General features: G+C 34.6%; 1 protein-coding gene across 2 annotated transcripts in view; it reads left to right on the forward strand.

The window, feature by feature from the left end:
- The first annotated feature begins 9,463 nt into the window (after window positions 1-9,463).
- Window positions 9,464-18,744, forward strand: part of LOC136031893 (uncharacterized) — an 85,334-nt gene continuing 76,053 nt past the window's right edge. The window contains exons 1-2 of one of the 2 annotated variants that reach the window (XM_065711869.1): window positions 9,464-9,697; window positions 18,632-18,714. In XM_065711869.1, the coding sequence (XP_065567941.1) occupies window positions 18,678-18,714 (37 nt within the window). In that variant the 5' untranslated portion in view covers window positions 9,464-9,697; window positions 18,632-18,677. The remainder of the gene's footprint in view (window positions 9,698-18,631; window positions 18,715-18,744) is intronic. The other variant, XM_065711870.1, reaches the window with a different exon arrangement.

The following is an 18,744-nucleotide window of genomic DNA, read 5'->3' on the forward strand; positions in this document are numbered from 1 at the left end:
AATTGCATTCTGCATTAATACTAAATTGTCCGAAAATAACAAAATACCATCAGCACACGACAAGTTGCTAATGTCGATACCGTCAAACATATTTGGGGGTAGGTACCGTGTGGACGTTCTAATGGTTTAATTAAATATAAAAGGGCTAAGAACTGACCCTTGTTTTACTCCATGACGTAAAGAAATTCGGTCTGAAAATTTTCCTTCCGAAAAAGATTCTCCACGATGAATTACCATACCAACCCGTCAAACACTGGCCTATTATTCGGTTCATTCCACTACGCAACAATGGTAAAAAAGCGTTGTTATGCAACATACTATCAAACGCTTTTGAAATATCAACTCCAAAACATAATAGTTGTTTTTTTTATTATGATGGTGTTCCAATATTTCTAGAAATATTGCGTGTGCATTTTGGAACCCCTACACCACTTCGAAAATCCAACTGATTGTCCCCCACATCAAATTTTATGATAAAAATGGGAGTAAAATTTTTTCAAATAATTTACTAATAACAGAACAAAGTGTTATAGGTTTATATGATGAACAATGTGAAGAATCCTTGCCCTTCTTGGGTATACAAACTACTTTATTTTAACCCATCAAAGAAGGGATATAATGATGGGTTACTATTACTGGATATAGTAATGGAAGATGCTTTAGTAATTTTGTAGTACCAAACAGAATGTGCTCTGGTAACAAACCATCTGGACCTGGGGCATTCCCGCATTTTAGTTATCAAACAGTTCGTGGTAACGAGCTGTAGTAAGGAGCGACCCGGCTCAATAGTAAACGAAACTCTAAAAATAGGAATTTTGATACTAAAAGGTACATCAAAAGAATCGGATTTTCATGCTGATTTTAAATATATAAGTTTCATCAGATTTAGTCTTTGTCATAAAAAGTTACGAGCCTGAGAAAATTTGCCTCATTTTAGAAAATAGGAGAAAACATCCCCTAAAAGTCATAGAATCTTAACGAAAATCAAACCATTGCATTCAACATATTAGAGAACCCTATAGCGAAAATTTCAAGCTCCTATCTACAAAAATGTGGAATTTCTTATTTTTTGCCAGAAGACAGATCACGGGTGCGTGTTTATTTGTTTTCTTTTTCTTTTTTTCCCAGGGGTCATCGGTTCGACCAAGCGGTCCTAGAATGTCGCAAGAGGGGTCATTCTAACGGAAATGAAAAGTTCTAGTGCCCTTTTTAAGTGATCAAAAATTGGAGGGCACCTAGACCCCCTCCCACGCTCATTTTTTCCAAAGTCAACGGATCAAAATTCTGAGATAGCCATTTCGTTCCGCATAGCCGAAAACCATAATAACTATGTCTTTGGAACTGCAAGTTACAAACTTTGACCAGTGTTTACATACACTAATGGTTATTGGGAAGCGTACAGACGTTTTCAGTGGGATTTTTTTTGGTTTGGGGCGGGGTTGAGGAGAGGGGGCTATGTTGGAGGATCTTTCCTTGGAGGAATATGTCATGGGGAAAGAGAATTTCAATGAAAAGGGCGCTGGATTTTCTAGCATTACTATAAAAAAACAATGAAAAAATAAACATGAAAAGTTTTTCAATTGAAAGTAAGGAGTAGCATTAAAACTTAAAACGAACAGAGATTATTACGCATATGAGGGGTTCTAAAAATACTTTAGCATAAAGAGCGAGGTATTTAGGAGAATATAAATACCTCGCTCTTTATGCTAAAGTATTTTTAGTAATTTAAACTATTTATTCTACGGCCTTTCAAACAGTTCGTGGTAACGAACTGTAGTAAGGAGCGACCCGGCTCAATAGTAACCAAAACTCTAAAAAATGGAATTTTGATACCAATAGCTACATCAAAAGAATTGCATTTTAATGCTGATTTCAAATATATTAGTTTCATCAAATTTAGTCTTACCCATCAAAAGTTACGAGCCTGAGAAAATTTGCGTTTTTTTAGAAAATAGGAGGAAACACCTCCTAAAATTCATAGACTCTTAACGAAAATAGTACCATCAGATTCAGCGTATCAGAGAACCCTACTGTAGAAGTTTCAAGCTCCTATCTACAAAAATGTGGAATTTTGTATTTTTTGCCAGAAGGCAGATCACGGATGCGTGTTTATTTGTTTGTTTTTTTCCCCAGGGGTGATGGTATTGACCCAGTTGTCCTAGAATGTTGCGAAAGGGCTCATTCTAACGGAAATGAAAAGTTCTAGTGCCCTTTTTAAGCGACCAAAAAAATTGGAGGGTAGCTAGGCCCCCTCCCACGCATATTATTTTCCCAAAGTCAACGGATCAAAATTTTGAGATAGCCATTTTATTCAACGTAGTCTAACAACCTTATAACTATGTCTTTAGGGACGACTTAATCCCCCACAGTCCTCGTGGGAGGGGCAACAAGTTACAAATTTTGACCAGTGCTGACATATAGTAATGGTTATTGGGAAGTATACAGGCGTTTTCAGGAGGAATTTTTTGGTTGGGGGAGGGGTTGAGAAGAGGGGGATATGCTTTGGGAACTTTCCATCGAGAATTTGTCATGGGGGAAGAAAATTTCCATGAAGGGAGCGCAGGATATACTAGCATTATTTAAAAAAAAACAATGAAAAAATAAATATGAAGAAGTTTTTTCAGCTGGGAGTAAGGAGCAGCATTAAAACTTGAAACAAACAGAAATTATTACCCATATGAAGGGCTCACCTCCACCTAATACCTCGCTCTTTACGCTAAAGTATTTTTAGTAATTTAAACTATTTATTCTACGGCTTTTGTGATTCAGAGGTCATTCTTAATGAATTGGGACAAAATTTAAGCTTTAGTGTAAAGAGCGAGGTACTGACGAGGGGGCGAACCCCCTCATATATGTAATAAGAACCTGAGAATACAAATGCTCTTTACGTAAGCTAATTTATAAGTTACGTAAATCTTTTACTAATAAAAAGATTCGTAAGAAATTAAAAGTTCTAGTTGCCTTTCTAATTAACCAAAAAATTGGAGGGCTACTAGGCTTCCTCTCCCACTCTTTTTTTATCAAAATAGTTCGATCAAAATTATGAGAAAGCCATTTAGCCAAAAAAAAATATGCAAATTTCGTTTTAATTATTCCTCTGCGGAGAGCCAAAATCAAAACATGCATTGATTCAAAAACATTCAGAAATTAAATTTAAAAAAACAAGTTTTTTTAACTGAAACTAAGGAGCGACATTAAAACTTAAAACGAACAGAAATTACTTCGTATATGAAAGGGGCTGCTTAATCATCAACGCCCCACTCTTTACGCTAAAGTATTGGGACAAAACTTAAGATTTGAGGCGGATGTTTGAGGCCCCATGTTTGATTTTGGCGGAGAGCCAAGATCAAACATGCATTAATTAAAAACGTTCAGAAATTGATTAAAAAAATAGTTTTTTTAACTGAAAATATGGAGTGACATTAAAACTTAAAACGAACAGAAATTACTCCGTCTATGAAATGGGTTGTCCCCTCCGCAATCCTTCGCTCTTTACGCTAAAGTTTGACTCTTTGCACACAGTTCTACTTTTTAAAACAATTAAAAACTTTAGCGTAAAGAGCGAGTGATTGCGGAGGGGACAACCCATTTCATATACGGAGTAATTTATGTTCGTTTTAAGTTTTAATGTCGCTCCTTACTTTCAGTTAAAAAACCTATTTTTTTATTTAATCTAATTTGAATCAAAACCGAAAATGGAGAGAAACAAACTAGTTTTTATATGGGTTCAACTGAGAAACATACTTATATAACAATTAACGATAATTCAATTCAGTTTGTGGTGGGTTGGACGAAGATAATGAAGTTAGGTGTACATACCATTGTTCTAGCGGGATTTGGTTTGATAAATCCGCTGATGACTGCGTTAATCTATTAAACTCATTATAAAGCAACTTTGGATTATTCCTAATCTTGGTTCATTTATCTTTTACTTGTTGTTTCTTCCATGTTGCCACTAACTTTATATATTTCTTTTTTGTTGATTTAACTATCTGGACAGGAGGCTATATGTCGGTCGGTCACATTGATCCCAAATATGATACCAAAGCCGATCTGTACTTTTAACCCCGCAATTAATCCATCCTGCTTAATTTCCACATTTTAAAAATAGTTTTAGCAAATTCTTGGTTCGGATCAACTCGACACAGCCTATTTTGTATCAGCACGAAGGCTTCTTTAGGTAGACAATGTAATTTATAACCATTCCCTAAATAAATAGTTTTCAGAAGTATGAAAAGCCCAAATTTGACTAAATACTCCATTTCCCGTTACTTAAAAAGTAAAACAAAAAACATAAAAGTTGTATTTCGAAAAGCCTATATTTCTACTCGACGTAAAAAAATATTTAAAAATAGTATATTTGCTATTCTAAATCATTCATTTTACTGCATGTAATGATTGGTCCTAGGCGTTAACCTTACGGCATTTATCCCCCGTAAAACACCCCCCCCCCCCCCAAAAAAAAAAGAAGAAATATCCCTTGCGGAAAATACCCCCACGGCAAATACACCCTGGAAAATACACCCTCCCCCGTGGAAAATAACCCCCACGGAGAATACCCTCCCCGTGCAAAACACCTCCCCCAGCGAAAAATACTCCCCTTCTTTCTATGGAATACTCCCTATGAAAATACTCCTTCTTTCCGTGGAAAATGAGACTTTCCAAATTTGAAAATTTTATTTGAGTTTAGTTTTTTTTTTCCCGAGGGGGGAAGGAATTTTGGTACTTGTATATTACACGCCACTCACTCAAGTTTGCACTATGTAAAACTCGAGAACAAATCGGCTTCTTCGTTAGTTTCTTTCAGCTTAGCGTGAGACAAGACATAGACAAGTGACAGAACAGATGGGAAATATATTGGCTATATAATTACATATATGAGGTTGGGGGAGGTTAAAGCAATTGGACAGTTTGAAGTCAGAAAACGATTCTTATCTCATAATATTCAGAATAATTGTACCTAACACATTTTACATGCAGAACCGCTACAAATTACCTCCCCCCCCCCTAATGTGCAAATATATAGCCAAATTTGTTTCTAAAGTAATAAAGAAACCGGTTTGTTATCGAATTTTACGCACCGTAAACTTGAGTGAGTGGCGTATCAAACAGTTCGTGGTAACGAACTGTAGTAAGGAGCGACCCGGCTCAATAGTAACCAAAACTCTAAAAAATTGAATTTTGGTATCAATAGCTACATCAAAAAATCGCATTTTAATGCTGATTTTAAATATACAAAAGCTACCCATCAAAAGTTACGAGCCTGAGAAAATTTGGCTCATTTTAAATAATAGGGGAAAACACCCCCTAAAAGTCATAAGATCTTAACGAAAATCACAACATCATATTCAGCGTATCAGAGAATCTTGTTGCAGAAGTTTCAAGCTCCTATCTACAAAAATGTGGAATTTCGTATTTTTTGCCAAAAGACAAATCACGGATGCGTGTTTATTTGTTTTTTTTGTTATTTGTTTTTTCCCCAGGAGTGACCGTATCGACTCAGTAGTCCTAAAATGTGTTTCATTAAGTTTAGTCTTACCCATCAAAAGTTACCAGCCTGAGAAAATTTGCCTTATTGAAGAAAATCGTAGGATTTTCGTAAGATCGTAGGATCTTAACGAAAATGACACCATCAGATTCAGCGTATCAGAGAACCCTACTGTAGAGGTTTCAAGCTCCTATCTACAAAAATGTGGAATTTTGTATTTTTTGCCAGAAGACAAATCACGGGTGCGTGTTTATTTGTTTGTTTGTTTTTTTTTTGTTTTTTTTTTCTTTTTCCCAGGGGTCATTGGATCGACCAAGTGGTCCTAGAATGTCGCAAGAGGACTCATTCTAACGGAAATGAAAAGTTCTAGTGCCCTTTTTAAGTGACCAAAAAAATTGGAGGGCATCTAGGCCCCCTCCCAAGCTCATTTTTTCCCAAAGTCAACGGATTTTGAGATAGCCATTTTGTTCAACATAGTCGAAAACTACAATAACTATGTCTTTGGGGATGACTTACTCCCCCACAATCCCTGGGGGAGGGGCTGCAAGTTACAAACTTCGACCAGTGTTTACATATAGTAATGGTTATTGGGAAGTGTACAGACGTTTTCAGGGGGATTTTATTTTGCTTGGGGGTGGGGCTGAGGGGATGGGGCTATGTTGGAGGATTTTTCCTTGGAGGAATCTTTCATGGGGGAAGAAAAATTCAATGAAAAGGGCGATGGATTTTCTAGCATTACTATAAGAAAACAATGAAAAATAAACATGAAAACGTTTTTTCAAATGAAAGGAAGGAGTAGCATTGAAACTTAAAATGAACAGAGGTTATTATGCATATGAGGAGTTCTAAAAATACTTTAGCATAAAGAGCGAGGTATTTAGGAGGAGATAAATAACTCGCTCTTTTTGCTAAAGTATTTTTAGTAATTTCAACTATTTATTCTATGGCCTTTCTGATTCAGGGGTCATTCTTAAAAAAATGGGATAAAACTTACGATTTAGTGTAAGGAGCGAGGTATTAACGAGGGTACAAACCCCCTCGTATACTTAATAAAAATATAAGATTATGAAAGTTTGTTACGTAAGTTAATTCTTAAGTTACGTATATTTTTTACTAATAAAAACGTTCGTTAAAAATTAAAAGTTCTAGTTGCCTCTTTAAGTAACCGAAAAATTGGAGGGCAACTAGGCCTCCTTCTCCACCCCTTATTTCTCAAAATCGTCTGATCAAAACTAAGAGAAAGCGATTTAGCCAAAAAAAGAATTAATATACAAATTTCATTTTAATAATTTTTGTGCGGAGAGCCAAAACCAAACATGCATTAATTCAAAAACGTTCAGAAATTAAATAAAAAAAACTAATTTTTTTAGCTGAAAGTAAGGAGCGACCTTAAAACTTAAAACGAACAGAAATTACTCCGTATATGAAATGGGTTGTCCCCTCCGCAATCCCTCGCTCTTTACGCTAAAGTTTGACTCTTTGCCACAATTCCACTTTTTAAAACAATTAAAGGCTTTAGCGTAAAGAGCGAGGAATTGCGGAGGGGACAACCCATTTCATATACGGAGTAATTTCTGTTCGTTTCAAATTTTAATGTCGCTCCTTACTTTCAGCTAAAAAAAATTAGTTTTTTTTATTTAATAATACTTAAGAACCGGAATATTTCATGGAGAGAGCCAGATTTCCTGGTATTGTTTAAAATCAATCAAAAATTAAATTTAAAAACAAGTCTTTTTAACTGAAAGTAAGAAGCTACACCAAAAGTTAAAACGAACAGAGATCATTACGTATATGAAAGGGTTTGCCTCCTCCTCAAGACCTTGCTCTTTAAATTAAAGTTTTCTTATAGAATCTAAAAAACAAAGCTCATTATTTTAAACAAACAGCCAATGTGTTTCAGAAATCGTTCTTATAGAATTAGGACAAAAAGTCAAAACTTTAACGTAAACAGCAAGGTCTTTTGGAAAGGGTGACTCCTTTCATATACGTAATATTCGTAATGTTCGTTTCAAGTTAGGCCTATTTTTAGTTGAAATTTTTTTTGTAATTAATTTGTGTTCATTTTAAATAATACTTGGAAATCAGGCTCTATCTCTCCATGAAAAATTGCGGTGCTTGTGTCACTTTCTTTATTTGATACCAGGAAATCCATCTCTCGCTCCATGAAAATCTCCAGTAGCCTACTTGTGCATGATACGCCACTCACTCAAGTTTACAATGTGTAAAACTCGTGAAACAAACCGATTTCTTTGTTAGTTTTGTCTTTACTTTATAAACAAATTTGGCTTATACATTGCACATTAGGGGGGGGGGGGTAAAGTACAGCGGGTCAATAATGAGAACTTTTTTCCCAAGACAGTGAACGAACAACACCTATTTGAATATTTCGGCCCTATATCTAAAAAATAAATGAAAATAATAAATAATAACACACTTACAATAAAAGTTCTCGGTTAAAAATCCATTTTTTAAAATAGCCTTTGTATCATTACTTCTTAACAAAAAGTTCAGCCAAGACTGTGTGATAAACGCTAACATTTTACAAGCTAAAAAGGTTCCTTCATTTCACCAACTATTTTTATTAAAAATTGGGATTATTTCTTATTGCGATATTTGCCTTCTCTGCTAAAATGTTAGCTTTTACCACATAGTCTTGACTGAACTTTTCGTTAAGAAGTAATGATGCCAAGGCTATTTTAAAAAATGGATTTTTAACGTAAAACTTTTATTGTAAGTATGTTATTATTTTTTTTTCTTTGCTGAAGACAGCCCTTAGATATAGGGCCGAAATATTCAAATAGGTGTTGTTCGTTCACTGTCTTGGGAAACAAGTCCTCATTATTCTCTCTTCTGTATTTCTATTGTGGAAAGGCAATGTGGTCTTCGTCATTATTTATAGCGGGTCTGCATTCAAAATGTGTTAGGTACAATCATTCTGCATATTATGAGGTATGAACTGTTTTCTGCCTTATGACTGTCCAAATAATTTACCCCCTCCCTCCTTATGTGCAAATAAATAGTCCAAATTATATATTTCCCATCTATTCTGTCACTAATCTTTGTATTGTCTCAAACTAAGCTGAATGAAACTAGCGAAGAAACCAGTTTGCTCTCGAGTTTTAAATTGCTGAAACTTAAGTAAGCGGCGAATAATACACAAGTACCAAAATTTCTTCCCCCTTCGGGAAACAAAAAAAAACTCAAATAAAATTCTCAAATTTGGAAAGCCTTATTTTCCACGGGGAGGGAGGGTATTTTCCGGGGGGAATTTTCTGCTGGGTTGGGGGGTGTTTTCCAAGGGAGGGGGTTGTGTGGTATTTTCCACGTTTTTTTCTGGGGTGGGGGGTATTTTACTTTGGGGGATGTTATTTTCTAGGGGTATTTTCGGTGGGGATGTATTTCTACGGGGGTATTTTCAGTGGGGTCATTTTCCCCGGGAATGCTTTCCAGGGGGGTATTTTCCACGGGAGAATAATTTCCGGGGGTTATTCTCTGTGGGGAAGGTAAACACTGGCCACTGTAATTATTATGATCCGCAAAGACAACGATTTTTCAGCTTTTCAAAGTTTAGACAGGCAAGATTTTAGTTCTGACAGGGCTCTTGTTGGGGAGGGTGAATGAAAGTAGGGGTGGTATATATTTTCTCCAAAACTTTAGGAGAGTTTAAAAACAGAGGCTTAAGTTTAATTTTTTATATCAGTTGTCAAGCTCTAAACAAATACATTATTTTTTTTTCTTATTTTGTTTTGGACTTGTGTCTTTAAACAGCTAGGCTAGAGGAGTCGACACTAATAATGAAAGGTGATGATATACAAGGCAAACAGACCCACATTTATGCCTGTGATGCAAAAATATCATTACCGTTAAATTGTAATAATTTACACTAAACGATTTAGATAAGTGGCCGAAGGTTGTCGACCAGCGGAAGGTCATAGCAGATTACTGAAGGGCCAGCTCACTGTTAATCCCTAAGACATAAACAACCATAATTCAGAGCAAGGTGAAACCCTTTTTTCACCCGGGTACGGCTGCAGATCTCTACTTGAAAGTGCACAATCAACTTTCTTGCTTCATTTGCCGTTTTTAACAGGCAAGCTAGTTAGATGACGCCAGGTTTTAAGTAGTTGTATATCGGCTGTCTGTCTTGTTTGTATACTAACTGGTGACCATGAGTGATATTTGAATAACTTCTGAACTGGATGCTCAAATGTAAGTAACCATGTTCCATCTTTAGATACGTAAGCGAGACTCTTGCGTAGGATATCTTTTGGGATAAGGAGGGAACTAAATTTTGAACGGTAGTGTCAGGAAACCTCTTCCTTGGCACAAACGTCACTGAGACAGTACATCCCCTCAAAGGTGTAAATATGCCCATTTTAATAGTGGTGTACGTGCAACACAACCTCTATAAAGCCCACCCTATTTAACCTAAGGTTTTGCATGGGTTGAAATGGATTGTGGGTGGGTACAACAGGGGTTGAATTAAACTAGAAAGAGTTAAACAGGGTTTGAGTTCCATGGGTTTTAGTTAAACAGAAGTTCAAACTGAGTTAAAGGAAGTTCAGTTGAACGAGGGTTGAATTGAATGTGGGTTGGACACAACAATGGCTGGGATAAATGAGTTGAGTTGGGTGGTGTTGCTTAGGAAAGTTTCATTTCACGTCTTCGCCAAGTTTATAGCAAGTATCACACAAAGTGTGAGCATAAATATGAAGCCGATTGTCCAAAATATGATTTTCGGGGGTCTTTGAAAGGAAAGAAAAATAAAAAGACGAAGGAGAGCAAAAAAAATGCAGCTATAGTTTATTCCCCTCTCCTTTTGTGTAATATTGTGAATGATACTTTGCTAAGTTCAAAAATTTTGTTCTTACTAGATTGTCTGTCACTTCCGGTGTAACTGAGGGTAATTGTTTAGTTTCGTCTCAAGCTGTATAAAGTGGAAACTCTGCTGTAAAGCAACATAGTCTCCAATCTGTAGCTCTTAGAAATGCTGACTCTAGAAGCACGACCATTTCTGTTTGATCGCGATACAAGATCTTGAGTATGGTGGCTATTCAACAAAAGTATTGACCTAGAGTATATTAAATAAAAAAAATAAGTTTTTTTAATTGAAAGTAAGGAGCGACATTAAAACTTAAAACGCACAGAAATTACTTCGTATATGAAAGAGGCTGCTTCCTCATCAACGCCCCACTCTTTACGCTAAAGTTTGACTCTTTCTCTCAATTCTTCTTTTTAAAACAGTAAAAACTTTAGCGTAAAGAGCGGGGCGTTGATGAGGAAGCAGCCTCTTTCATATACGAAGTAATTTCTGTGCGTTTTAAGTTTTAATGTCGCTCCTTACTTTCAGTTAAAAAAACTTGTTTTTTTTTTTTATTTAATTTCTGAACGTTTTTGAATCAATGCATGTTCTCCGCAGAGGAATAATCAAAACGAAATTTGCATTTTTTTTTTTTTTTTTTTTTTTTTTGGCTAAATGGCTTTCTCATAATTTTGATCGAATGATTTTGAGAAAAAAAGAGCGGGGGACGAAGTGTAGTTGCCCTCCGATTTTTTGGTTAATTAAAAAGGCAACTAGAACTTTTAATTTTTTACGACTGTTTTTATTGGTAAAAGATTTACGTAACTTATAAATTAGCTTACGTAAAGAACTTTTGTATTCTCATGTTTTTATTACAAATATGAGGGGATTCGCCCCATCGTCAGTACCTCGCTCTTTACACTAAAGCTTAAATTTTATCCCAATTCATTAAGAATGACCCCTGAATCACAAAAGCCGTAGAATAAATAGTTGAAATTACTAAAAATACTTTAGCGTAAAGAGCGAGGTATTAGAAGGAGGTGAGCCCCTCATATGGGTAATAATTTCTGTTTGTTTTAAGTTTTATTGCTGTTCCTTACTTCCAGCTGAAAAAGCTTTTTCACATTTATTTTTTAATTGTTTTTTTTTTAATAATGCTAGTAAATCCTGCTCTCCCTTCATGGAAATTTTCTTCTCCCATGACAAATTCTCGATGGAAAGTTCCCCCAGCGTATCCCCATCTTCTCAACCCCTCCCCCCAACCAAAAAATCCTCCTGAAAACGCCTGTATACTTCCCAATAACCATTACTATATGTAAGCACAGGTCAAAGTTTGTAACTTGTTGCCCCTCCCATGGGGACTGTGGGGGAGTAAGTCGTCCCCAAAGACATAGTTATAAAGTTTTTCGACTACGCTGAATAAAATGGCTATCTCAGAATTTTGATCTGTTGACTTTAGGAAAATAATTAGCGAGGGAGGGGGCCTAGGTGCCCTCCAATTTTTTTGGTCACTTAAAAAGGGCACTAGAACTTTTCATTTCCGTTAGAATGAGCCCTCTTGCAACATTCTAGGACAACTGGGTCAATACGATCACCCCTGGGAAAGAAAAACGAAAAACAAAACAAAAAAACAAATAAACACGCATCCGTGATCTGCCTTCTGGCAAAAAATGCAAAATTCCACATTTTTGTAGATAAGAGCTCGAAACTTCTACAGTAGGATTCTCTGATACGTTGAATCTGATGGTGTGATTTTCGTTAAGATTCTATGACTTTTAGGGGGTGTTTCCCCCTATTTTCTAAAATAACGCAAATTTTCTTAGGCTCGTAACTTTTGATGGGTAAGACTAAACTTGACGAAACTTATATATTTAAAACCAGCATTAAAATGCGATTCTTTTGATGTAGCTATTGGTATCAAAATTCCATTTTTTAGAGTTTTGGTTACTATTGAGCCGGGTAGCTCCTTACTACAGTTCGTTACCACGAACTGTTTGATACCAAAGTTGGCTGATTGGCTTGTCTTATTTTTGTACCCGAAATTTAGCTTCATGGTAATATGTATTTGACCACATACAAATTTGAAGTGCCATTAACTAGTAACCCAAATTTCTCACGGTAACAAAACGTAAATAGTAAGGCCTATTCACAACAAAGTTTACTAATACAGAGATTCAGCTAGCGGTAATTTAAGGAAATTTTTTTTTGATCTTATCAGAAAATCCTATAAGAAATTTGATTTTTTCAAATTAGCGCTAGCTGCATCTTGGTGTTTGTAAAAATTCTTTGTGAATAAGCCTTTAACATTATACTTTTCGATTCTCGAATGCGAAAGCCTCTTTAAGAATTCAGAATAAGGCAAAACTAAGCATAAAAAAAGAAGACTACAGTAAAATGATTCGCAGAGTAGGGAAAATGGATTGTCAAAGAGCACTAATCCATTTAAGTACATTGTTCTGTTTAAGTCAACTTATTACATCCTGTCACTATAAATTACATTTCATTTTCGTATTTGGTTAATTTACAGAATCGCAACTTCTCGAAAAATCAAATTTGGAATGAAGCCACATGAATGCTTTTTACTAGAAAGGATTGACTTAATTAAGATATCCCAGGGAACATCAGATTCCTATCTCTCCCCTTCGGACCATTAAGAAAGTCTGATTGATATTGCACATTCAGTTGCGTTTCATCAATGAAACTCCTGGAAAGTGATGTGTAGTCAAAGGACAATGGACTTTCATGACTACATTTAAACCCTTTAAGTATTGATGGCCTCTCAGAAAAGCAAACTTTGACTAACGATACCCCAATCAGCTTTCCAGATGTAGATCATTGTTGCAGCAATAGCTTCAACCTAGTACAGAAACGAACCACAGCCAATAACAATTGTGTCAGATCGCAATAAAAATATTCAGTTGATATTGCCATGGTAGAAAATTGCAATCGATAGAATTAGAGCCCCCCCCCCACCTTGAACAACAAGAAACATCCACAGAAAATCCTGTTTTTTTCATGGAAAGCTCTCTCATTTTTTACCAGGGGTAATCATACCGAACCTAAGATCATAAAATGTTGAAAGAGGGCTCATTCGAAAATAAATAACCATATCTAGTGCATTTTTTAAGTAATTTATTAAAAAATATTCCTAAAAACAAGTTTTTCAAAGAAAAGTAAAGGCCATATTAAACTTCAGATCAAAGAAAAAGAAACCTATTATAACTCAACGACCAGAAATAACTTTTAAAGAATTAAATGAAACCCAAAACTAACAGAAGTTAAACAAACAATTATAGCAAAAAACATACAGTAGGTACTAATATAAATGAATAAGTAAATTTTAGAACGAGTAAAGCTTAAATTGAATGTGAAAATCAAGCTTAAAAGTAACAAAAGTCTTTTGCTATTGAAGTATAAATGAAAACCAAAACGAACATAAATTAAATAAACCATCATAGCAAATAAACAATCAGCAGGTAAAATGAATGAATAAATAGATCTTAAAACGAGTAAGACTTCAGGTGAATATGCAAATTATTGCTTAAAACGATCAAAAATTCTTATGAACAAGAGTTACTGCCCCCTTCTCTAACTGTAAAAGTCTAAAACCTACTGCGTCATTCGCACTTTACTGAAAACAATATGTGTCTTGAACAGTTTTGAAAGACCTATCAAAATCAAGCTGAATATTTGATATATAATAATATTAATTGTTTAAAGCTTATTAGTTCAGAATCTTATTTCACTGCATTTTTTATTTTCATTTTCAATGCTGTAATAACTGAAAAAAATAAAATATTTGTAATATAATTCGTGTTAATTGAAGCACCTATGACATAGTAGGCTTTAGACTTTCACTGTTAGGGAAAGAGGCAGTATCACATCTCTTTTTTGTAATTAAACAAAAAAAACAAGTTTTTTAAATGAAAGTAAGGAGCGACATTAGAACTCAAAACGACCAGAAATTACTCCGTGTATGAAAGGGTCTTTTCCTCTTAAACGCCCGCTCTTTACGCTAAAGTATGACTCTTTCTCTTAACTCTACTTATTAAAACAGTGTAAAAACTTTAGCGTAAAGAGCGTTGAGGAGGAAAAGCCCCTTTCATATATGGAGTAATTTCTGTTCGTTTTAAGTTTTAATGTCGCTCCTTACTTTAATTTTTAAAAAACTTGTTTTTTTTTTATTTCCTAGACTTTTTTGAATTAATGCATGTTTGGATCTTGGCTCTCCGCACATAAATAATTAAAACGAAATTTGCAGTAAAAACAGTAAAAAACAGTAAAAAACTTTAGCGTAAAGAGCGTTGAGGAGGAAAAGCCCCTTTCATATACGGAGTAATTTCTGTTCGTTTTAAGTTTTAATGTCGCTCCTTACTTTTATTTAAGAAAACTTGTTTTTTTGTTTAATTTCTAGACGTTTTTGAATTAATGCATGTTTGGATCTTGGCTTTCCGCACATAAATAATTAGAACGAAATTTGCATAATAGTTTTTTTTTGGCTAAATGGCTTTCTCATAGTTTTATTCGTAAGATTTTGAGAAAAAAGAGCGAGGGAAGAGGCCTAGTTGCCCTCCAGTTTTTTGATTACTTAAAAAGGCAACTATAACTTTTAATTTTTTACGAATGTTTTTATTAATAAAAAATATACTTAACTTGCGAATTAACTTACGTAGCGAACTTCTATATTCGTATGTTTTTATTGCGTATATGAGGGGGCTTACCCCTCGTCGATACCCCTGAATCACAAAGGCCGTAGAATAAATAGTTGAAATTACTAAAAATACTTTAGCGTAAAGAGCGAGGTATTACGAGGAGGTAAACCCCTCATATGCGTAATAATTTCTGTTTGTTTTAAGTTTTAATGCTGCTCCTCACTTTCAGTAGATAAAACTTGTCATATTTACTTGTACATTGTTTTTTAAATAATGCTAGAAAATCCTGCGCCCCCTTCTTTGAAAGTGTTTTCCCCCATGAGAAGTTCCTCTATGGAAAGATCCTCCCAGGTAAACCCCCCTCCACCCCCACCCCCAAACCAAAAAAATCCCCCTGAAAAGTCTGTACACTTCCCAGTAACCATTACTACAAGTAAACACAGGTCAAAGTTTGTAACTTGCAGCCCTTCCCACGGGGACTGCGGGGGAATAAGTCGTCCCAAAAAACATAGTTAATAGGTTTTTTGACTATGATGAATAAAATGGATATCTCAGAATTTTGATCCGGTAACTTTGGGGGAAAATGAGCATCGGAGGGGGCCTAGGTGCCCTCCAATTTTTTGGTCACTTAAAAAGGGCACTAGAACTTTTAATTTCCGTTAGAATGAGCCATTTCGCGACAGTCTAGGACTACTGAGTCGATACGGTCACTCCTGGGAAAAAAAAAACAAACAACAAAAAAACAAATAAACACGCATCCGTGATTTGTCTTTTAGCAAAAAATACGAAATTCCACATTTTTGTAGATAGGAGCTTGAAACTTCTGCCATAAGATTCTTTGATACGCTGAATATGATGTTGTGAATTTTGTTAAGATCATATGACTTTTAGGGGGTGTTTTCCCCTATTATGTAAAATGAGCCAAATTTTCTCACGCTCGTAACTTTTGATGGGTAGCTTTTGTATATTTAAAATCAGCATTAAAATGTGATTCTTTTGATGTAACTATTGGTATCAAAATTCCATTGTTTAGAGTTTTGGTTACTATTGAGCCGGTTCGCTCCTTACTACAGTTCGTTGCCACAAGCTGTTTGATGAAACTATATTTGTTATGAACGGTCTTGGAAAGAACTAATAAAATCAAACTGAACATTTGATATATAATAATATTAATTGCCGAGAGAACTTAAGCTCGAAATTTAATTTTACTTTAATTTTTGTGTTTATTGTCAATATTGTAGTAAGTGCAATAGAAAATATTTTTAGTTAAATTGGTTTTCAGTAAAGGATCAGTGACGAAGTAGGTTTTAGACTTAAACAGATAGGGAAGGAGGCAGTATCCACATTCTTGTTCTTAGCAATTTCTGTTCGTTTTAAGTTTATTAAATAAAAAAACAAGTTTTTTAACTGAAAGTAAGGAGCGACAATAAAACTTAAAACGAATAGAAACTATTCCATATATGAAAGGGGTTGTCCCCTCCTCCTCAACGCCTCGCTCTTTACGCTTAAGTTTGACTCTGTAACAACTCTACTTTTTAAAACAGTAAAAAAAAACTTTAGCGCAAAGAGCGAGGCGTTGAGGAGGGGACAACCCTTTTCATATACGGAATAATTTCTATTCGTTTTAAGATTTATTGTCACTCCTTATTTTCAGTTAAAAAAACCTGTTCTGCATTTAATTTCTGAACGTTTTTGAATTAATGCATGTTTGATTTTGGCTCTCCGCACATGAATAATTAAAACGAAATTTGCGCATTATTTTTTTTTTTGCTAAATGGCTTTCTCTTAATTTTGATCGGACGGTTTTGATAAAAATGGGTAGGGGGGAGGCCTTGCTGCCCTCCAATGTTTCGGTTACTTAAAAAGGCAACTAGATTTTATAGCTTTTAACGAACGTTTTTATTAGTAAAAAATATACGTAACTCACGAATTAACTTACGTAACGAACTTCTATTTTCGTATATTTTTATTTTGTATATTAGGGGACTTATTATAAATTTATGAAAAGTCTTTTTATTTTACTAAAATAGAGTAAATTCGAAACTTAGAATGAAGAAAAATATTTGCTTCAAAGATTACGTAAAAAACTAATTGTGGTATATCCCAATTCCTTTAACATTTTAAAAACTACCGCTTTACTCACAAATTACCTTGGTTGTTGTTTTTTAGAGAATGACATGAGTACGCTAAAAGTTTTCGATATTTCAATCGATGAAGTACAACTAAGAGCATTATAAACTAGTCTTTAATTCTCTGCATGCTACTTATGGAATATTTTGTTCCCAAGCAAACTTCCTGTTTTTATGGGGGGAGGCAATTTTGTTTTTTCAATAAAGTGCTGTTTTTAGAATCCAATTTGATATCGGAAAATTTGCCGAGTCAGTTTCTATATTCTAGTTTTGTAGGCATACCTTGCGTAATTTGTGAAGAAATAATTTTCGTTCGTTTAAGATTTAACTTTGCTCTTCACTGTTGTAAAAATATTTTATTTTTTAGTTAACTAAGATTAGAAACTAAATAATTTTTACATGTTTCACGATTCTCAATCCTGCTTCGGTTGTGAACTAATAGGGACTAATTTTATTTTTTTTGGTTTTCAGGCATTAAAATATTTGCAGACTAGCCCCAATAATCTCTTAATGAAGACTTCTGGATGCAGGCCAAGTCGACTTATTGAAAATGTCATTAAAATGGGAGCACAGCAAATTCCATTTCCTAAGAAGCCATTGATAGTTATCCGTAAGCTGGGGGTATGCTTGGAAAGACGTTCAAGAACTTTGATTTTTGTCACGAGTTGCTCCGAAAATAACTTATAAGAAACAAAGACATTTTTTTAATTCGCTTAAAAAAGAAGAAGAATTATTAAATCTTCGCAAAAAGATCCTAAAATACTCATAATATATTATGAATTTGTCTGTTCTGGCCCCCGAAGCCCCCTGCGCACAGTGCGCTTGAATATTACAGAGCTAATATTCCAGGATTTGGTTTCATTATCATTGTAATTGTAAAAATCAATGGAAATTATTAGTTTGATAACGTAATAGATTTTCAGGATTCTAATTCTAAATATACGTTCGGTTTTACCAATTGGTACCTTAAACTCTTGAGGGTTTAAAGGGTGGTAACAATACATTTATTTGTGGCAAAAAAAAAATCCAAAAAACAATTATGACCAGTCGTTTTGTTCTAATAATTTAAAAGGGACTTATTTTCGTCACTGTTTTCATCTTTCTAAGTTCATTCCTTTCAAATGTACTGTTAAACTAATTGGTAAAAATTGCTTCAATTTGAGATATCGGTTTATTTTCAGTAAAACACAAATGACATTTAAGCCTTTTGGGGAGTATAAAGGACAGCCACGTCGTCGTTATTTGTGTAAATTTTTGTTCATATTAAGCTTGAAGTATTATAATTTATAATCGTCTTAGTGTTTCTTTTTTCTTTATTTATTGTAATTCCCGTTAGTATTAAGTTTTAAGCTCTTCTTTCGACTCGCTTTGTAAAATTTATTTAAAAAAAAACTGTAGCTTTGGACGCTTTACACTGACCTAGAGCCCGTTGCTAAATTTCGGCCAAGGTACATGGGCGTGGCTTTTTCTATTTCCGCTCGGTTTACAAGTTAAATGAATTGAAGTAGTAATGAATTTACTTTCATTTTCATATCTTAATATTAGTTTTATTTAATTTTAGATAGTTCATTTCTTGCGTGACCTTATTGGATATTGAAAAAATTAGCATGGGACGTCTTCGCATGAAATGGATACTCATGTTAGGTGAGTTCTTTTCATTATAAAAGGCCTGTA

The sequence above is a fragment of the Artemia franciscana genome, chromosome 10, assembly GCF_032884065.1.
Source record: "Artemia franciscana chromosome 10, ASM3288406v1, whole genome shotgun sequence".
NCBI classification, from domain to species: Eukaryota; Metazoa; Arthropoda; class Branchiopoda; order Anostraca; family Artemiidae; genus Artemia; species Artemia franciscana.